We start from the raw sequence: 21137 nt of genomic DNA, 5'->3' as shown, positions 1-21137 counted from the left end.
AGGGCACAGACTGCAAAGCCACAGCTCTTACAGCTGTGCTATCCCTACGCAGCTCTATCAGGTGTCCTGTCACCTCTCACGGGCAGTTAGAAAGAAATGGAATACTGGTCCCTCACACTGGTAGGACCTACCATAAACTATCTGGCCAATGGCTTTCTCTTCAGGGAAGTCCCTTCCCAAACGTACCATAGCTCCCAGTCCCCACCACTCTCTAAACCTTAGAACATCTTTCAATCACAGACAGATTAGCTCTCCATTGAACTGCACCTTATTTACATCTGCATTACAGCACAGATCATAGTTAGCATTATATTCTAAAAAGGCAGTAACATAACATTAAGAACAGCAGCCTCAGGAGCAAACATGGCTAGAGGACTACACTTGCATGTACTGCCCTCCACTGAGAGACCACAGTGAGGTATTTAGCCACCCAAAACCTCAGTTTACTTATCTGAAAAACCCTCTGAGGGATGACACAAGAGCTAATGCCACTACTACTACACAATAGTAACAGTCCTAACAGGAATGACTTACAGTCATGTAACACTTTGTGCCAAGCACTATTCTAAGTGCTTTACATTTATTAACCCACTTCATCCTCACAATACTTTATGGATAAGTAATCAGGCATAGAGGAGGTAAGTAATCCAAAACCACATAGGTAATAAGCAGCAGAGATAGCAATTAAACCCAGCAGTTTAGCTAAGAGTCTATGCTCTTAACCACTACACTACGTTTCTAGTAAGCATTCAATAAATGGCAGCTATTACTGCTTTTAATAGAATTACTTGATTCTTAATGGATCTGCCCCTCTGTGTAAACTGTAAGCTTCCTGAGGTCAGCAAGCATAATGCCTCATCCATTCTGGAGGCTCACTGAATGGGTTAAGATTAAATGATTTCCTACATAGAAAACACTTGGAAAAGTGATAGCAGCTGCTTCAGCAATATACTGATATATTTCATTATTTGATAAGAGGTGCGATATCATTTGTCCTTCTAGAATCTGGCCCAGTGTCAGAGTTCTCAACAAATACTTGCTAGTCACCAACTCACCCACATCGTTTTTCCTGTCTCACCCCTTATTTCTAAAATTATTCCTTAAAGGAAAGGCTACACCTTCATAGTAATACTTTCACTGAACACTTGTTATGAGCCAGGGATTTTTTTGTGTGTGTTTAATCATTTAATCCTCACAATGGCCCAATGCAGTAATTAGCATCTTCATTTTTTATATGGAGAAACCAAGGCACAGAAAATTTAAGTAACTCACCCAATGTCACATTAACACAAGGCCCAGACGTGAGGGTCCACGTACTTAACTCCTCGCCCTTTGTTTCCCCTTTATAACTTTTCATACTCCCTGATACAGTTTGTAGAAGTCAGTACACATGGAAAAGTACCAAATGTGTCTGCCTGTTGAAACTTTTTCACTAGATAGCATGAAAAATAGACACTTCAAGTGCTTAAAAAATACTTTATCTAAAAAGCCATATAAAACTTAAAAGCCAAAGTTTCTCTCTTAATATCAAATAGACTTAGTCTTTGAAAATGAGTACATCAGTGAAGCTGAATCATGAAGATGAGGTCCGAGTTTTCCAGCTGTGAATGACTCAAAGGACTCAGACGTACTTCACATACTGAACATCCTATTCTGATGGGCACATAGCACAGAATTGAAGCCTCTAAAAGAAGATAGCCCAGATCTGTTACAAAAATATAACCCCCAAAAAGACTATCAGCTCTTTAAGTGGTAAATTTTCTCTTTCAACTCCCTTTCTGATTTTGAAACACTTCACAGAAACATTTTCAGGGCTTCTTCCACAAACCTTTTTCTGAAAAGGACAACAATTGCAAATTAAAGAAATTCGCCAGAATAAATGAAGTAGAAACTCATCTAAGTAAAACTAAACTGAAGACTTATACAGTTAAAAGTCATTTTTCTGAAATTAAAAGGCTTCGTAAGAAACAAACCAGTTGAACTAGTCTGTCCTAGCACCACTTATATGGAAGAGCAGATTTTCATAGTTTTGTGAAAGTCTAAGTTTACAGGGCAATCTCTGCAGGGCTGAGCTCATTGAAGAGACATGTTCCTTTTCACTGGCAAAAGGGGAAAGGAAGTGAGCAATGACCTAAGAAAAATACCACTAGAGACATTCCAGCCGATACTTGATAAGGGCTGGGAAGGCTGCCATCAACTCATGGCTACAAGAAAGAAAACTTGGGTCAGAAAGCAGCCGACCAGGAGAAACCATGTTAGGTATGGGAAAGAAAACTACACATTTTTAACAAGAGAAAGCCATTTAAATCAGTGGCTTTCAAATGTTTTTGTGCTGTAGTCAAGTGAGAAATATATGTATCATGACTCATAAGTATACACAAATGTTTATATAAAACTAACATACATACATATATATATATATATATATATATATATATATATATAAAACAACATAACTGAAACAATACTTACCCTTACTAGGCACAAAGCACTATGACATTTCCAATTCTATTCTATTTTGTGTTCTACTCTACTTTGTGTTCTAAACACACTTGAGATCCACTGGATGAAAAAAAGTGATTTAAACTCTAACCAGCCTTTATTTTTCCCTCAGAGTCCCACAGCCAATTTAGGGAAGCTGCGATGAAGCATCTAGTCTTGGGACAAGTGACTTGATGTTGAGTGCTTGGGAAAAGGCAACATCTGGCCTTTCCCCCACTATACTGGCTCCTCCTCTCTCGACTCCTTAAATGCTGGGTACCCCCACAGCTCTGTGTTGGGTCTTTTTTCTCTTACTACTCTGAGTCATCTGACTATGCATAAACCCTATTCCCAATTCTCAATACCTATCTACCTTTTACACATTTCCAATTGAATTCCCCCAGATTTCAAACTCATCAGGTCCGAAATTGTACTATAAATACAATCTCTCTTCTCTAGCTCCTCACCCAAATATTTTTATTTTCCAGTAGTCCTCACCTCAAATAATGGTACCACACTCCTTCCCCTACCCAAGTCACAAATCTACGTGACCATTTGCAAGTTCTTTTCTTTTACCTCTACATCCAATGGGTTATTATTTCTACCCTCCTAATATTCAGTGGTATGCAGGCAAATGTTTAACATTTGTTTAAAAATTAAATGTTTAACAGTGCCAAGCTTTAAAGAAGCCCTGACTTGCAGCACTTACCTAATCTGTGATGAAAATAACCCACTGGAGTCAACCAATGTGATGTCACTGCACATGGAGCTGGAAGAGATGTGCACAAATGACTCCGCTACACCAGTCTGTTCCTCAGAACCATTTATCTCCATGCCTACGGGTACTGCCTTAATACAGGATTTCATCCTCTCTCTCCTTGATCTATACAATAGAATCTTTATGGATTTTCCTGACCTCATAGTCCACCCCTTCATCTGACATGGTCTCCAAAATCTCTTTCTAAAATCCAAGTCTCATCACATTACTTCCCTGCCTCAACTTCTTTGGTTCTCCACTGCCCACTCTGTCTTCATATATAAGGCCCTAGGTTATTTTTTCCTATGGACTCTTGAGCTTCATCTCTTGCCATACAACCACCCATAACCCCTATTCCAATCACACAGACATACACAGTATTCCAAAATATTGATACTGCTCCATACCCCTGCACCTTGGCTTGTTTTATTCTTACTCCTTAAGTCGATCTTCCCCAATTTGTTCACTCAGCACACCTCTTTACAGAATTCAGCTCAATCTCTTCTCCCAGGAAGCTTTTCCTGAATTCCTTAGGTAGAGTTGATATCTCCCACTTTTATACCTCCAGTACATTTTAGCACTTCTAACACCCTTTATTGAATGTCTTTTAATGTCCACCTTCTCCTGCTAGACATGAGTTTCCTGAAGGCTGGATATGCCAAGCAGAGAGTACAGAAATAGGATACAATAGACTCTAAAGAAACAGTGACTATTATTATCCCAGCAAGTAGCACTCTAAGACCAGTTTATACTAGCTGCTCAAACATCTGCCCAAGGCCAGAGGACCACTAAGATACCCAACCTGTACCTTCTAGATTGCTAGGGAGCCCAAGCTCTACTGCCATAGTCTAACAACTTGCATTATAAATGTTTTTCATTGTTTTCCTATTGGCCTCATGTTCATCTCCTAGGGCTGCCATAACAAAGGACCATCTGGCTTAAACAGAAGAAATGCATTTTCTCATTATTCTGGGTGCTATCAGCCTGAGATGAAGCTGTCGGCAGGCTTGCTCTCTTCCAAGGCATCTCTCCTTGGCTTGCAGATGTCTTCACGAGCACGTGGCACCCCCTGCTACGTGTGCCCATGTTCAAATTTCTTCTTCTAGTAAGTAAGAGATTCATATCGGGTCAGGGCCCACCCTAATGACCTAATTTTAACTTAATTTCTTAATACTTAATATAACTTAACTCCTTAATATTTTAATTAAAGACCCTATCTCCAAATACAATCACACTCTGAGGTCCTGGAGATTAGGACTTCCACATAGGAATTTCAGGGGAACACAGTTCTGTACCTACCAGCCTTCTACTAGACTCTGAGCTCTTCAAAAGACAGGAACTATAGCTTAGCCTTCTTTCTTCATTCCTCTGTGCCTAGAGAAGTACCCGAAACACACCAGATTCTCAATAAATTATTTGTGGGATACATAAGTGAAGGACCTTCCCAATAGTCCAAATCTGGACTGTGGTCCCTTCCAAATCTGGTGGCCAGCACCAAGGAGCACGGGGCTTCACCCTTTCCCTGAAAGAAAGTGTGATGCTATCATGGTCTCTAGATAGTCCGCTGCCAAAGCACCAGGTATATAGCACCAACCACTGAGCAGAAAACTGTAATCCTTAAGACCAGACACCCAAAGCCAGCTCACAATACCCTGCCCTCTCCAGATGCATGCTGGCACACCCTCACTGACAGCATCATGCGTGACTAGAGGCAGATTCAAAGTCAAGAGAAAACCAACATCACTCTGCCTAAAGAACAAGGTGTAGCAGCTTGGGAGAAACAGGAAAATGGACATCTGCTACATTTTTCCTACCCAAAAGGAAACTTCACCCTCACTGTTCTGTGTGACTTTGGTAGGCCTATCAGCCACACAGCCAGGCTACCCCACGAGCAAGATGGGCATGTGACCTATCACTTCCTCCTTCTGCCCCAGGAATTTGAATCCTGAGTGGAATAACATTAAGATAGGGAATAATTAGAGGGAGTCAACTAAGCCAGTGTCATGAAACGTTCTGGTCCACACATCCCTGAAACGGCCTTACTTTCTGACCTTTGCCAAGGCTTGTTCACAACTGTCTTTGCTTCTGAGAACTGCCTGATAGTCTTCCCCAAAAAATCACTTTTTCATTAAATTAGAAAGTTTATTCTGTAGCTCTCAATCAACAGATTGTGGCACATATAATGGCTCCTAGAAGTGCAATGTGGCTAGTAGTGGACCTACAATATGGGAATGGGAGCAGGCAGTGAGGATTCCCCTATCCATGGCTGAGAAGTTGTGCTCATCATCCTTGTTAAGCCACTGCAGGGCAGCCAACCATACTACTTCTTCTCATTTTTTGGGACACATTCCACATGCCTCCCCAGGCTGAATCTTTAGGGAAGTTGGTAGGAAAATATCAAAATATTAGAGTCTATAACTGTATCTGACAGCTTTTGGTAAAATCCTAGAAATAACTCTGCTCCAGTCAAGATGGCCTATCTGAATACAAAGAAGAGAAAATTCTGCCTCAGCTAAACTGGACTTTTTCTCCTGTAGAAATTCAAGATGACAGAGAGTCAGGTCACCATGAAGGAGTTTGAAGTCTGAAGCGATGCACCCGTGACAATGCTAGATGACACAGGAATGAAGGAAACACAGCAAAAGAGAAGACTGGGACCAAGAGAACCGGGGAAAGCCTGACTCCCCCAGGTACCTCCTGATCTTACTCACCCTGCCAAAAGGCCAAGTGCCAGGAAGAAGTCAGAGGATGAGAAACAAATTTTCATTGCCTTTATCTCAGAGGCAAAAGCCAAGCAACAAGATTAAGGGCTAACAGATAGCCAGCACAGGAAGGCCTAATTCCAAGAGCTAAAGCCCCAGACTCAGGCCCAGAGTCAAGGACCAAAGTGGAAAGTCCCTACAGACCAGCAAGTTTAAGTTCGGTCGAGTTGAGATAAACTGCCATAGAAACCTTGGAAAACAAAAACATACTCCTGCACCAAAATCAATTTCCACATGTCCTAACCCACAGCACCACCAGAATTTGGGATGCTGAAATAATATATCTCCACAAGGAAAATCCTCCCCAATGTCCTTCTCAAATGTGTCCACAGAATTCATGAAGCCACAGAGAACAGGTACAGCAGCCAGGCATATACGGCAGGCAGTACACTAATCATCTACACTTTGTCTCAGATACTGAAGGGAAAAACCATGAAGGAGTAATAGGTGAATACCAGGACCTTTGTTAACATCCAACACTAATACCAACCTAGCATCAAAGTTAAGGTATATCAGCAACTTTCTATAAAGATACAGAGACCATTAGACTTAGATACAGACAACACGAAAAAATAGGAAAAGATTAACTCTGAAAAATAGATTATGTGGTGGAGGTAAATGTAGAAAGAAATTACAGTCCTTGAGTTGTACTAAGAGAATAACTTTGATTTACAAGGAGTCTAAATCTATCTCAAACTGGCTACATCCTATCAGTTTATATCCTGAGATAGCTGGGAAGCTGGTTAGCAAACAAGGCCTTTTCAAAAGGAGCTGCTGGGTAGACACCTGAGTGCTACCCGCCTTCTTCTATGACAAGTGGGCTCAGATGCTGCAATGCACCCTGGCAATCATGGTGTCTACAGCACTGGGCCCTCCAAAAGCAGCTTGTCATAAGGAATCCTTTTCTCACATCTTCTGTGAAATTTGTCTCCCACAGGTAATACAACCTATACCATATTTCTATTAAATGGCAAAGAATCACTGGGAAGCAGTGCAAAACTTCCATTTCTGTATGGCTAGGATCCATCACTTACTTGCTAAAGGAGGGGAAATATAATTCCCCATACCCACTGCATTCTCCCATCATTTTCATAAACTGCTCTGAGGAAATAGCCAGAGACAAATTATAAAGAATTTTTATATTCTGTAAGCAAAGAAAAGTATGTCAGGTGGATGGGGTCATCAATGCGTAAGGCCAGGCCTAGAATGATTCTGCTGAAGATATTTTAACACTGATGAACACTGGGCCATCATTTGGCTTATGGAAATAGTGCTGGGTACAGAGAAGCTGGCACATGTTCCTGCAGATGAAATGGCCTGCGAGTGTTGAACAACAGTTGGAACACAGCTGCCATGGCTAAAATCAAGCAAGTACAGATGTCACACCAAAGTGGAAGTAATTTCATACCATCCCATGCAGCCAAATTTGAAATGCCAATGGAAGAAAAAAGTATTTTAAATAGACTAGGTAACTATTTTAAACACCAATTCTGTGCATAACTAAAGTTTTTGCTGTTGAGATTCACATGTTAGAGGGCTCAAGGAGAACTTCTACGGCTCAGCAAGATGAGTGCAATACAATGTGCCATGTTAGTTTGGAATAGCCATGAAGTCAAAGTCACTGGACATTATTAGACTTTGTAATTCCAAATATAGTTTAGAAAGTGACCTTCCAGGCAATTTTTTTCTTTCAATAGTTTCTGCCCTTATAAGTAGTGCTATCATTTTCTGTGTTCTCAACTGATACACTAAAAGCACATGGTACCACATGTCAGGACTTATTTCCCCTAGAAAGATAAGCTGGGGAAGGGAACATTTCTCTCTCTCTCTCTCTCACCCGTTCATTCACACACCAACTTACCAAATGCCTTCTTAGGTTCTATTAACTTCAAGGTAAAGCATTCTTCTTTTTTTAAGTCTTTTAACTTCTTAGCAACATCATAGTGACGCCACCCGACAATATTCTCTCCATTTATGGATTCAATGTGATCCCCCACACAGACTGTTTTAACTGAGTCAATTGTGCTACCATCTTTAATTCTCTGAAATAAAATTAAAGATAACACACAATATAAAATATAATTGTGTAACATTACTTTTCATGCTGAGACATAATTTATAAAACACTGATATATTGACAATGCAGTTTAATGCTCACTTGAAGATGGAAGACCAGGCAACAAAGGACCTCTTACCTCACTCAGAACTCACCTCCATCAGTCACCACCCTCCTCTGAGAAGTGTGGCAGACACCCCCCTGACCACTAGATGAGGAACCACTCTCGTGCTTCTCTGGTACTTTCTGCAACATATGCTGAACTCTAAGATCAGCACTTTACATTCGCCACCTCATTTAATTCTAACAATCATAATGAGAGTCTCATATCATAGATCAGGAAAACTGAGGATGGAGGAGATTAAATAACTGGCCAAGTTCAAAATACTATCAGCAATTGTTTGTTGACCTCTCAATTTCCATTACTAAACTGTAATATCTTTTGGGACAGAGATGGTCTTATTCACCACTACATGCCCTGGGCCTAACACAGTGCCTACAGAGAAAAGTCCCTCTGTAAATGATAGTTGAATCATGTCAACACTAGACCCATTACATAAGACTAAAGCTTGAGCTTTTTTTACTGGCTGTATTTTTTTTTTTCTCAATCTGGCTGTATTTTTTAAACCTTAGTTACAAATGCAATGATTCAAGAATTGGTACAACCTTAGCTAAGAACATTGGTAACTAATAAGAGACAGGCATGGTTGCCATTGGGAAAGCCAGCAAGAGTGACTTCATACTATCACTTTTTATTTATATTTTTTAGGTGAGGAAAAATCAGGACCCAAGGGGTAACTTCAAATGGGCCTTTCTTAAACCCGTCTTACCTCTATATAATAAATCTGTAGTGCAGAGTCTCCAAATGGGGTCTAAGACAGCACTAAGAATTTCTAAGAGGACTTCAGGGACAAGACCTGCAGAAAACTCTGCACAAGTAACAGCCCTGCAAAAATGGTCTATGCTCTTCCACAGTAGTAAGTTCTGGACAGTAGTGAGGAATGGGGCAATAAGAAGGCCACAGTCTGCTCAGGAGTCCAATCCTTCATGGGAATGGAAGCACAGAAATACTAGGGGCGGATACTATTGTATAATAAAAGTGTATATATATATATATTGCCCACTCTTGCCAAGTGGAGGAATAACATCTTCTGAATCAGCAGGGTGATTATGGTGTCTAACAGTTAAGGTCTCATGTATCTCAGGATCCGCATAATATTATTATCAGAAAGAAAACTGTAACTTGGAAAGATTGGGCATTTCTAGTTCTTAAATTTTATTACTATATACAAAACCCACAATAATTCCCCCTGCCCCTAAATTTTAAGAACATTACTATGCTCATTGTTAAGAACAACTGTTAATATGCTTTATGCAAATGAAACAATGCCAATTCCAACAGAGCTCATGATTTACCATTACAAATGGTACACTATAAAGCAACCAGAAATTTCATAACCTGACATTGTTTTATTGTAAGTCCACATTAGCATTATAAGATAATAGAAGAGTAACCACAAAACACCACTCAGTACAACTAGAGTTTCTGAACTGTCAGAGAAAAACAAGCAAGATTAAACAAAAACTGGAAGCTAAAGAAAACTGAAAATAAATCTCTATTAAGTATTCTATTATCTAAGCAATCTGAAGTCATTAAAGAATGTAAAAATCTATAACTCTTGATTTTTGTTCTAATTTATCTCTTGGTATCTTCTGAATCTATTTTTTTTTTTAATCAACTCTACCATACAAATTTCAATGTCTTACCAGATATTTTTAGTTTTTTAAACTTAGTGTTTCAATTTTATTAAAAATAAGCATTATATAAAGTTTAATGCAAGACTTTAAAGACATGTTTGCCTCCTACCCATAAACTAAAGGTCAGAGTAACAGAAATCTAGGTTCACCGGGGCCTTTGAGTAGCCACAGAGGTTACCAGAGTGTGCCCAGAGGGAGAAAGGGCAGTTACCAGAAATCACAGTGGGCAGCAAGGTGGGAGTCTACGTAGGCAAGAGAAAAGTCAAAGTGTATGTAATCATCAGCAGGTAAGGATCTGGGATGAACAGACAGGAAAAATCAATATAAGAAACTTGGAGAAGAGTACCATAAGGTGAACAAGATAGAGAAGTAAAGTGGGGGATATCAATTATATATTTAGTAGGTTACCTGAGCCTTGCCTCCTAAATGTGTAGAATAATGAGGGAGCAAATGACACAAGTTTCTGAAATCTAGTATACTTTGATAATTATACCATAATTTGATAGAGATTAATAATATTGCTAAAAGTGCTACTCAGACACAAAGGACTAGGAAGAAAAAAAGGGGCATTAATTCCATATTTATATTTACTGAGTCACTTAGTATCTTTCAATATAACGTTCAGAATTTCGTTTCATCTGGCTTTAAAGTTTGATGCTGCAAAAGGCAGAAAAGACAAATATTTTTTGGAAGACAGGATTTACAACATTATTGAACTTAGAGGTTCCCAACCATTTCAGACCATTATTATAGCATCTTCCATTATTTCATCTCCAATTATACACCTCTGTCTTCTCATCACAGACATCAGCAGAATTCTAGGGCAGCATCCCACCCTCCTCAAAGTCTCAAGCATCACATTCAAGGTTGTGAGAGCTGCATGCTCTGCCGTCACAGTCAGCAACCTTGAGATCTGTGCTGCTAACTTTCCCAACACTGTCTTCAAACCTTATTCATAATAATAGAGTAACATTTCTATAACAATTGCAAATAGGTATTTCATTTAGTCCTCACAACAAGCCTGATTCCATTACTGAATGAAGAAATCAAGGTTCAATGATTATAATGCCTTGAACAAAATAACACAGCAGATGATGGAATTGGGTTCCAAACAAAGACTGTATGATCCTAAATTATGACAAAGCCTAAAATTTTTTACCATCTGGACCTTTACATAAATTCTGGCAACTCCAGTCTTAAACTCTTCTAGGAATTTATAGGTTTTGTTAGGACTATACTCTGAATTTTCTTATTAAGTTATTTACATACTCTTGTTCTAGGGAATTTTGAGACTTGGATAGTAAAATCATGAATGTTTAAGTCTGTTGTTTTTTAATCCGAAAAGTTTCATCTGTGAGAACCATGCAGTACTATTTATTTCAACAAACAAAAAAATAAAAAACACACAATTCACCCATCTCTCCCATGCCTGACAATCACCACACTGTTCTCTGTATCTATGAGATTGCTTTTTCATATATGCATATTTATACATGCACACTCACATGTATGTATATGTTTTTGTTATACCAGGAACAAAAATGCTACAGAGGGCATTTGGGCAACTGATAAAACTGCACTATGAACATTAGGTTTATTTAAAGTTTTTTATCAATGTTAGATTTTCTGAATTCCATAATTGTACTTTAGTTGTATGTATGAGAATATCCTCATTCTTTGTAACTACGTTATGAAATATTAGGGTAAAGGGGCATAAGATACACAATTTTGCATATTTTTTTTGCAAATGGTTCAGGAAAATTGCATTTATTTATATACATACATGTGTGTATGAGAGAACGACACATTAAATGTGACACATAGTAAAAGTTGGAGATTTGGGCAATGAATACTATGGACAGTCTCTGAATTATTATTATAATCTTTCAGTAAGTTTGAAGTTATCCCTCACCCCAATTCTTTTTAAAGTCATATTAACCATGTATACACTATGGTATTAATTTCTCCTCTAAGTGGAATTATCTTGGCAGTTTGGCTTATGGTCAACTTTTTCTTTGCCATGTTCTCTGTCTAGTGACTAGTACTCTGAGGCAGGCACATACTCAATGAGGCATTAAAAAAAAAAAAAACAGGACAAGTGCTGAACATTAGAGACTAAGACCTAAAAAATCCTCGCATGTTTGCAAAACTTCCAGCCCTTCCCTGCTGACATTAGAAAGGCATTGCTGCTTGTTCCTCATGTCCTGAGCTTCCCCGAGATAATCCCACATGACTTTCCCAACTCAAGGATTTTCCATTTGGTCACCCTCTCAACCTTCAGCTCAGTCATATCTTTTGCAGAGCTAAAAATAGCCATTCTAACAAGTGGGAAGTTAAATAAAGTACTATTTACAGTTAAGAAGATAACTTCCTAAGACTTTTTTTAATGATGACAATGCATCAGCAAATCAAGGATTTGGACAAAATAAAGGCATGTAACATGCTCTACTGCATGAAGTTTATAACTGATTCTGAGCTCAGTGGATAGGAATGCTAGCTCTGGAGTCGGATCTCTCAGATACCAATCCTAAAAGTGTCCAGCTGCATTAACTTTGGGCAAGCCACTTAACCTTCCTGATCCTGTTTCTACATCTGCAAAATGAGGTTGGTAATAGTGCCCACCCACAGATGAAGCTCACAAGCATGAGGTTGAGCAAAAGAAACCAGGAAAAAAAAAAAGAAACCAGGAAACAAAAAAAAAAGAGTACATATGATTCTAATTTACAAAGTTAAAGGACAAGCAAAACTTAAGGTGACAGAGGTCAGAATAATAGTGGCTACCTCTGTGGGAAAAGAATATTGACTGGTAAGGGATACGAAGGAGCCTTCTGAGTGGTAGAAATGGGGTATCCTTGATCTGGGTGGCAGTTATACAGATGTAAATATGTAAACATTCATTAAGCTGTACAATAAAAATTTGTTACATCTCAACAAAAAAGTAAGTAAAAAACCATAATACCAGCCAAACAGAACTGGCATAAGGATAAGTGAGAACATATATGCAAAGTGCCTAGCACATGATAGGCATTCAGTATAAATCAGCTGTTCTTACAGCTGCTTAATAATAGTACTGTTAGCTTGAAGAAATGGGTCTCCTTTTTACCACCCCTCAGTTTCTTAGTTTTTCATTCCACTTCAGACTTCACATTCTCTTGCCTTTATAGCTCTATATTGTTCATTGCATTTAAATAAAGGAATTATATAATTTAGAAAATTCTGAAGGATATTTTTAAAGTAAATAAGATGGCCAAAAATATGTGCACTTGGAAATAACACTAAATTGGTGGAAATCAGCATGAAAGTCATCAGATACTAATGAGCTAGAGACCAACAAAAACTCATATGATAATCAGTACATACCAGGGCCAAACATTCCTTTACACTAAGTTCTAAATTCTAAAGGAAGTTTAAAACGAAGAGAAGAAATTCAATCAAAGGGTAAACAAAAAACGATGTCTTCAAAACACTTCTTAAATGAAACATTACCAGTGCATCCGTGCTGAGCAGCTCTCACTTGGAGGATCATTTCCAACTTTCCTTAACCTGGGAGATTATCTTAAATGTTACCCCCCAGGTTACACAGTTATTTTTTTAACACTTACCTTTATAAAAGCATAGCCGGCACCATTATCTGTAATGGTGAGACCAAGTGAATCCTCAGATTTATACACCTCCACTTCTTTTTTTATTCCTTTCACATGGGCAAATATGAAATCTTCAAGACCTATTTGTGCTCCTAAAAGTCGTTCCATGTCAATTTTAGGTGTGTTTAAAGTGCAATATAAGATCTGTAAGGAGAAAAATATTTTAGGTCAGTTTTCATCAGGAAACATGTTGGTCATTTGTTTGATAAATATCCAAGTGGGATAGTCCTCAACTTTTGATGTAAGAGGTTATATCATTACTATTAGGTAATATATATTGGGTATTTCCTATAAGCCAGACTCTGTGCTAAGCAGTTTACATTCATTATCTCATTTAATCCTCACAATAACCTTGTAACTATATTTTCAACTCCATGTTACAGATGAGGAAATTGAGGCTTACTGATAGTAAATAGTTTGCCTAAAGCCACAAAGCCCATACTTGTCAGAGCCAGAATTCAAATTCAGGTCTCACCAACTTCAAAGCGGTTTAAATTCCTACCATTTACAATGCTGAAACCAGAGGCTGTATTCCCAAAATTAAGGTCATGATACACATACCACAGTGAAAATATAGGCAAGAATATTTGTGAAAACTGGTTATTTTCTTAAATGAGGAAAATTTGTATTTATCTTGTATTACAGTGCTAGGAAAAAGTAGTGAATGAGGTGCTAATATGAAAATATCTAAAACATGTCTAAAATGGACCTTAAAGACTCACTAATCCAATCTCAATTTTAAAAATGAGGGAACTAATGTCTGGAGAGGCTAATACAATCTGGTCAATTCACATGATGGTAGAAACAGAATGAAAAACTGGAACAGTGGAAAGTTGTGGAGATTTTAAAGGGACTTCTGTTTACCAAGTCTTTATTTGCCTCATTTTCCTTCAAAAATATGATTTGTTTTAATAAAATCTGCAGTGCTACTCTTAAGTGTGTCAGCCATAATTTGGGTTATATGTGAGGCCCAAATACAAAATTACAGAAGAGAAGGTGGTTCAAAACATATCATTTTTAAAAGTTCAAAAACCATTTGCATACATTCTATTTACAAAAGGACATTTTAATATAGCTGTTACACAAAAATGGCCAAGTGAAAATTTTTTAACTTTTTTTTTATTACCAAGTAATGTTTGTCACAGATATTGCCAGCCCTTCCCCCATCCCTAAACTTCCCCTAACCCCCTCACTTTCAACCTCTCCCTATATCCCGAATTTCAAATCATTCCTGATTCCCACTACAACCTTGAGCCTTAAACACATAAGCTTCATGAAGCCCAGAAGCAGTGCAATTACCACTTATTAAACTGCCCTTTAAGCCATATCAAATGTGTCTGAGCTGGAAGAATTCTCCCTGCTATACAATTAAAGATCCAGTGTGGTCACAAAGCTCTGATCAAATCCCAGAGATGTATGAAAGGAGCTAATAATGAGGACAAGGAGGAGGCAGATGGGTGCAAAGAACAACTACTTGCCCCTTTTCATTCAGGTCTATGGGGAGATGTGCTAACTGGTGGGACTTTAATCTTCATGTTCCTGATGAGGACATAACATATTTATCTGGCTTTGTACTAAGAGTTTGCAAATACTCTCTAGTGTAAAAACATGTTATTCACAGGGAGGAAAAGAAAAGTCAGTTAAGCCAGGAATGGTTCCTATACCCTATTCTAATTATGAGATCAATGGTATAATTAGTCCACTGACAAAAATAAATAATGAGTAGAGGGGGAATGGAGTATGCAAAGAACACAGCTTTTCTGAATTCCTTTCTCAAAATTATGGGAAGTAAGTAGAAGAAAACAAACACAGTTTTCAGTGAATCTGTTAATGGCATTCACAGTGGATCCCAAACACAATTAATATAAAAGTAACTTACCAGTTAGACAAGAAATAAAACATTCAAACCTAATGATGACCAAACAGGGCAGGAGAAAAACCCCAAAAAGGAAATCCCACACAAAGTGGACCTCTAGTTACTAAATCTCTTCCTTTCTTTCAGTTTTTTACATGCTTCACTGCGGAGCAAATATGAGATTTCCTGTAGGTATAACCTTTTCCATTGTGCTTCCTCCCTGCAGAATAATGTTCCATTCCAGGCAGCCAAAAGCTGGCAGGCAAGACATCTTTTTCTTTTCCTGGAAGGAATGGAGCCAGCTATATCCTTCATAGAGGGGAGCTCCACAGGAAGTTGTTCTGAAAACCTGCAGGAATGTAGTGGTCACTGGGAGGTAGAAGGAGAGCCCTCTGTAGCAGCAAATAACTAAAGCCCCATAACTTCAGACCAGTTCTTCATGGGAGAATACCTAACATTCATATGCTCTCCATGCACAATCACCAGCAAATACATCTGCAAGTATGTGATAAAGGACTAGAAATTCAAACACATCCTCATAGATTCTGTATTTTGAACTGAAAAACAAGAAGATGACACACTACTTTCTAAATGCTGCAAAGTTCTTCCCCATTCATCCACCCCCAATTGTTGATTGGATGCCCACTTTCCTCCAGGTTCTGGGCTGCACACTGGGCACACAGAGATGAATATGACAGTCCCTATACCACAAAGAACTCCTAGGCTGGCTGACTTTTTTTTATTACCAAATAATGTTTGCCACAGATATTGCCAGCCCTTCCTCCATCCCTAAACTTCCCCTAAACCCCTCACTGGGGCATAGTGAGGCAACATGAGCTAATTGTAGTATACCAAAAGCCACGAATATTTAAACCAAAAGGAACCTCAAATACATATTGTGAACTTTCCTACCATCACTCATACATTTCCTTCAATCCAAAATCTAAAACACTTGCCTGCCCACTCCTCCACTTGCCCTTGTCTATTGAGGCTATGCTCAAATGTGACTGCCCAGGTGTTATCAACCAATCTTTCTACTTGGCTCACATTATTTAAATCTAGTACCTCATTTGAGCATCTGAACCACCTTGCCTTGAAGTCCGATTGGTTTGACACATGTATTTGTCACTCTCACTCAGAGAGATGAGACCTTAGTGTTCTTTCTCCCTCTCCTACAATGTGTAGCACAATGCCCTGCTCGGTTTATATCTGAATGGCATTTACAGACCACATTCCCTTACCTCACCTATTACAATATACTGTATGCTAGGTTTTAATATCCTCATTTTGTAGATAAGAAAATTATTACTTTATCCAATTAATATAACTTATAAGTGTTTAGTGTTAAAAGATAGATTAAAAAAAAGAAAGAGTGGTCAGAGTATCAATGTTCCTCGAGAAACTTGCTTCCAGAGGGTCAGTTAACTAGAAAAAAGGTAGTAAGAGGCAGTATTTTACTTTTTTAGTATTCCCTTGTGAACAAACTAAACTATACCAAAGAAAGCAAACTTATGAAAAGGTATCATGCAATACAAGGAAAACAATCCATCCATTAGATAAAACCTTTCTGATGTTTTTCACTGTAAAATGAATCCTTAACATCTTCTGGAGTATCTATTTTTCGTGCTTTACTGGCATCACTGCCCATTTTCAGAAGACAGATGGAACACCCATGACTATTCCACTTTCTAGAGTGCACTGCCCAAATGAGGTGCAACACAAGTCACATAATTTATATTTTCTAATAGTCACATGAACAAAAGTAAAAGTAGGTAAATCTAATTTACTCAAGATATAACCTATATATCTAAAATATCAATTCAACATATAACCATTATAAAAACTGAGATAGTTTACATTTTTATGAAATTTCTAAGATCTGACTCAAATTAGACTAGCCACATTTGAAGTGCTCAGTATCCATATTTGGCTAGCAGCTACTGTATTGGGTACTTCACTTCTAGACTCTGCTATCTTCGTCAATTTTATACTTTGTTTTTTGCCATTTCCATATACCCACACCTGTCATTCCCTTCACCACAAATGCCATAGCTAAAACTCCACTCCTAAACCCAGTCTATGTGTCAAAATCTTCCCCATCCAATGAAGTTTAACTAAACTTCTACATTTTCTATTTTTGCCCTAAACTAACATCATTTCTTCATATTCTATATGCCTATTAAATTTCATAGGTATTTTGTAGGCCATACCATATGAAGCTTTGTAAACGTTTAGTAGGCAGGGATTTATTTTATGGTCTTTTATTTATGTTGTGTGCCCATCAGTGTGCCTAATCAATAGGGAAAGATGGGTTGACTGAAGGGGAAAGTGTTGCCCTTTGGGGCCAGATGATAGAGGACCTTGAATTGTTACTGTGCTGCACATCAGTATATGTAGTATCCATTCCCCTTCCCCCTGGTTTTGCCTTGGAAATTTCTCCTTTCCCATTTAATGCTGTATCGTAACTTGGGTGGGAGGATTCCGCCCTCAATTCCATAGAGAATGAATCATGATTAGGCTTAAACCAGCTAATAACTAATTCGTCATCTAATTTAGACCAGCAAGATCCAAGAAAGAATTTTGGGGGTTTCTGGGGAAACCCTCTTCTCTTTTCAACAGAAGCTACCAGACAGGTGGCACTTGCACTCTCATGCACCCTAAATGACATGAAGTCTAAAACTACTGTAGCCATCCTGTAAACAGTGGAGGAGTGAGGCTGGGAAGAAAGCTGACACATGGAGAAAGGCAGAGCCTCCAGATGCAGGCTGACCTGAAGACAGTCAGAAACAGACACTGGAGGTTGTCCACTCTTTTCCCCTCCTAACATAACCTTCAGATATCAGATATCTATACCTCCCATATGCTTTGGAGGAAAATAATGCACATCCCCTATTCCAGGCCTAAGACTTAAACTTATCTAGGTGGTGGTTTAGGAGTAGGCACGTGGCCCAATCCTGGGCAACAAAACATTGGAGGAAGATGTCCAGGAAGCTTCTGGAAAGTATTTTTTCACTACTACAAAACAATCCCCTTCATCCTCTGGTTGTTTTCTTATCTGTATGTGGTCTAGGAACTTCCACCGCCATCTTACTACCAACTGAAGAAGAGACCAATGTTAAGAAAGGCAAAGAGAAAAGATGGAGCAAACCTATCTTTAACACTGGTCACTTGCTCTGTTAACCAACTTTGGTGCCTACTCTACTTCTTTTATGTAAAATTATAAAGTGTCTCATTTTAGCCAGCTTGAGTAAGTAGTTCTGTGTCATTTGTAGCTGAAAACATCCTATCTGATACACAGTTCTACCCCAGAATGTTTAATTACATGAGCCAATAATTTCACCAACCCATTCTGTTTTCACCTAAAAGATTTGTGACAGAATCATTATACTTTGTATCTCCGTAATTCTTCAGTTTAAAACTTCTCTCTACCTCCTATCTCATTTTACCCTGAAAAAACAACTCAAATGGTGAATTGTATTTCTTTTAGTGCATTGAGGTATTATGCATCCATATTCTAATTTAATACCCTATTGCCTCTATCAAAAATTTCAGACACAAAAAAGTGCCTCCCCCTTACTTCCAATATCAGCAAAATAAACAGATCTCTAGGAGGAGCTATTTCATCCTTGGAATGGTTAAAAAGGAAAGAAAGGTAAAAGGAAAGAGAAGAAAACAATGGATTAAGAGATACAAGACTTGGATCTGGTCGCAGTGCTGTACACTCAGTGAGCTTAGTCAAGTCATTTGGCTTCGTTGGTCCTCATGTACATCATGGCATTATTAAGGCTGGTCTACATCACTCGGGTGTTACAGAAAGCCAGTAAAACTATATATAAAAGTACTTTTGAAACTAAAAAGCTCTTTATAAAATTATTCCTGGAATACAGGTGCTCCTTGAACAATAATACTTACACCTACGCTTGAAAGCTTCTTGAATTGCTTGACTTTTCCTGAAGTTATCAGTTTGCTCCTTTTTAAGGTCATAACAAGATGGATTTCATTTTCCCCCATAAATTACATTATCCTTCAATGTTTTTTGTTGTGAAGGGTAATTTGTGGATAGCATTTGTATCATACGATCTAAAAATCAAAAATTGCTGTTTTCCAGTTCTTATGATTATGATTCACATGGTTATGATTATTCACCCTTGAAACTCTATATGACTAGGATGATAAAAATCTGAACTACTTTACAGAGCCATTAATATAAATTTAACTTTTTTTTCTCTCCATTATAATTCCATAAACGTGCATTGTGAATAAGGTTAAATAAACCATTTGTCATTAGTGCTTCTGGCCCACAAACAGGTTACAAATCTCTCCAAAAACATATCAAATACACTTTTTAAACTCCAGGAAGTCCATTTCCAACTTGCTTTTGTTTAATGCTTTCCTTAAACAGGAAGTGAGTTGGCCAAAGATTCCACATGTTCCAAAGATCTCTGGAAGAAATTACGGTTTTTGTAGCTGGTATTACATTATTTGTGGTTGTGATTTTTAAATATAAGCAACTAGAACACAGTTACCTCTTGTGGTTATCTAAAGTAGCAGTATTACTAAATATTTTTAACTATTTTCCAACATCTCAATCTACCCCAAGAATCTTGTTTACTTTTTATATGCTTCCTAAAATAAGCATCATAGAAATATCAGTCAATATTCTTATAGAAAACACAGAGAAAATACCAAAAACAAAGATAAAGTAGTAAACCTAGTGATTAAACCATACCTTCATCAGGAGTTGATACCAAATCTTTATGTACAAGAAAACCACTTGGATTATGTTGTCTTTGTTAATTACTAAGGTTTTTATCCAGTCTATTCATACTATCTCAGTATCAAAGACTTTTTCTCAAAAGGAGGGAAAAAAACATTATTTTACCTCCATCTAATTAACTGTGCTTAAAACAGCAGGAATTAAAAACAACCTGAAATGAAGAACAACGTAATTATTGAGGGAAAAGATTACCCACTTACCCCAAGGGCTTGAACAGAAAAGAGTAGCTCTAGCCAAGCTAGTGACAGAATTATGTTTCCTCAAAACTCTTCCAAAGGGCTCTGAGCGTCTTATGCTCCATGGTTCCCCAAAATATTTGGTAAATGTGCTGTATCAAGGAACTTCTAGAACTCAAACAATTCCTCAACTATAGTCAGACTGGGGCACCTGCTCATTCCTCTTAGCTGTACATACATTGGATACTGGCTCCCACTTTAAGTACTGCAAAAGTAAAGGAAATGGGGAAATAAAGGTCTAGAAGAAGAGAAAAATGAAATCAAAACTAAAAAGTCCAAGAAACATAATTGATTACGTATGTGTACCAGGTGCTTTCACTTACCTCATTTAATCTTTACAACAATTCTATGTGAGAGGTATTATTATAATTTTTTCATTTTTACAGATAAGCAAATAAAATCTTAGAAATCTTCTCATTTGCAACAATATGGAAGGACCTTGAGAGCACTATGTGAAGTGTAGTAAGTCAGACTAAGACAATATTGTATGATCTCACTAACATGTGGAATCTAAAAAACAAACAAACAAGCAAAAAACAAAAACCTGAACTCACAGATATAGAGGACAGATCGGTGGTTGCCAGACACAGGGGTGAGAGGGTGGACAAAATGGGTAAAAGGTGCCAAACGGTACAAACTTCCAATTATAAAATAAGTCCTAGGGATCTAATGTACAGTATGGTGACTACAGTTAATAATACTATACCGTATATTTGGAAGTTGCTAAGAATACATCTTAAATGTTCTCACTACAATAAAAAACAAATTGGGACTATTTGTGCTAACGGATGTTAACTGGACATCCATTTAT

The 21137-nt window shown here is 37.9% G+C and overlaps 1 protein-coding gene across 3 annotated transcripts in view; it reads right to left on the bottom strand.

The window, feature by feature from the left end:
• The window catches only part of GIPC2 (GIPC PDZ domain containing family member 2), a 69992-nt gene that overhangs the window by 31432 nt on the left and 17423 nt on the right, over window positions 1–21137 (bottom strand). For all 3 annotated transcript variants that reach the window (XM_036890280.2, XM_036890279.2, XM_036890281.2), the window contains 2 exons: window positions 13417–13602; window positions 7862–8042 (listed from right to left, as the gene is read on the bottom strand). In XM_036890280.2, the coding sequence (XP_036746175.2) occupies window positions 7862–8042; window positions 13417–13602 (367 nt within the window). The remainder of the gene's footprint in view (window positions 1–7861; window positions 8043–13416; window positions 13603–21137) is intronic.

This window comes from Manis pentadactyla, chromosome 4, assembly GCF_030020395.1.
Source record: "Manis pentadactyla isolate mManPen7 chromosome 4, mManPen7.hap1, whole genome shotgun sequence".
NCBI classification, from domain to species: domain Eukaryota; kingdom Metazoa; phylum Chordata; class Mammalia; order Pholidota; family Manidae; genus Manis; species Manis pentadactyla.
This window is presented reverse-complemented; position numbering and strand designations above follow the sequence as displayed.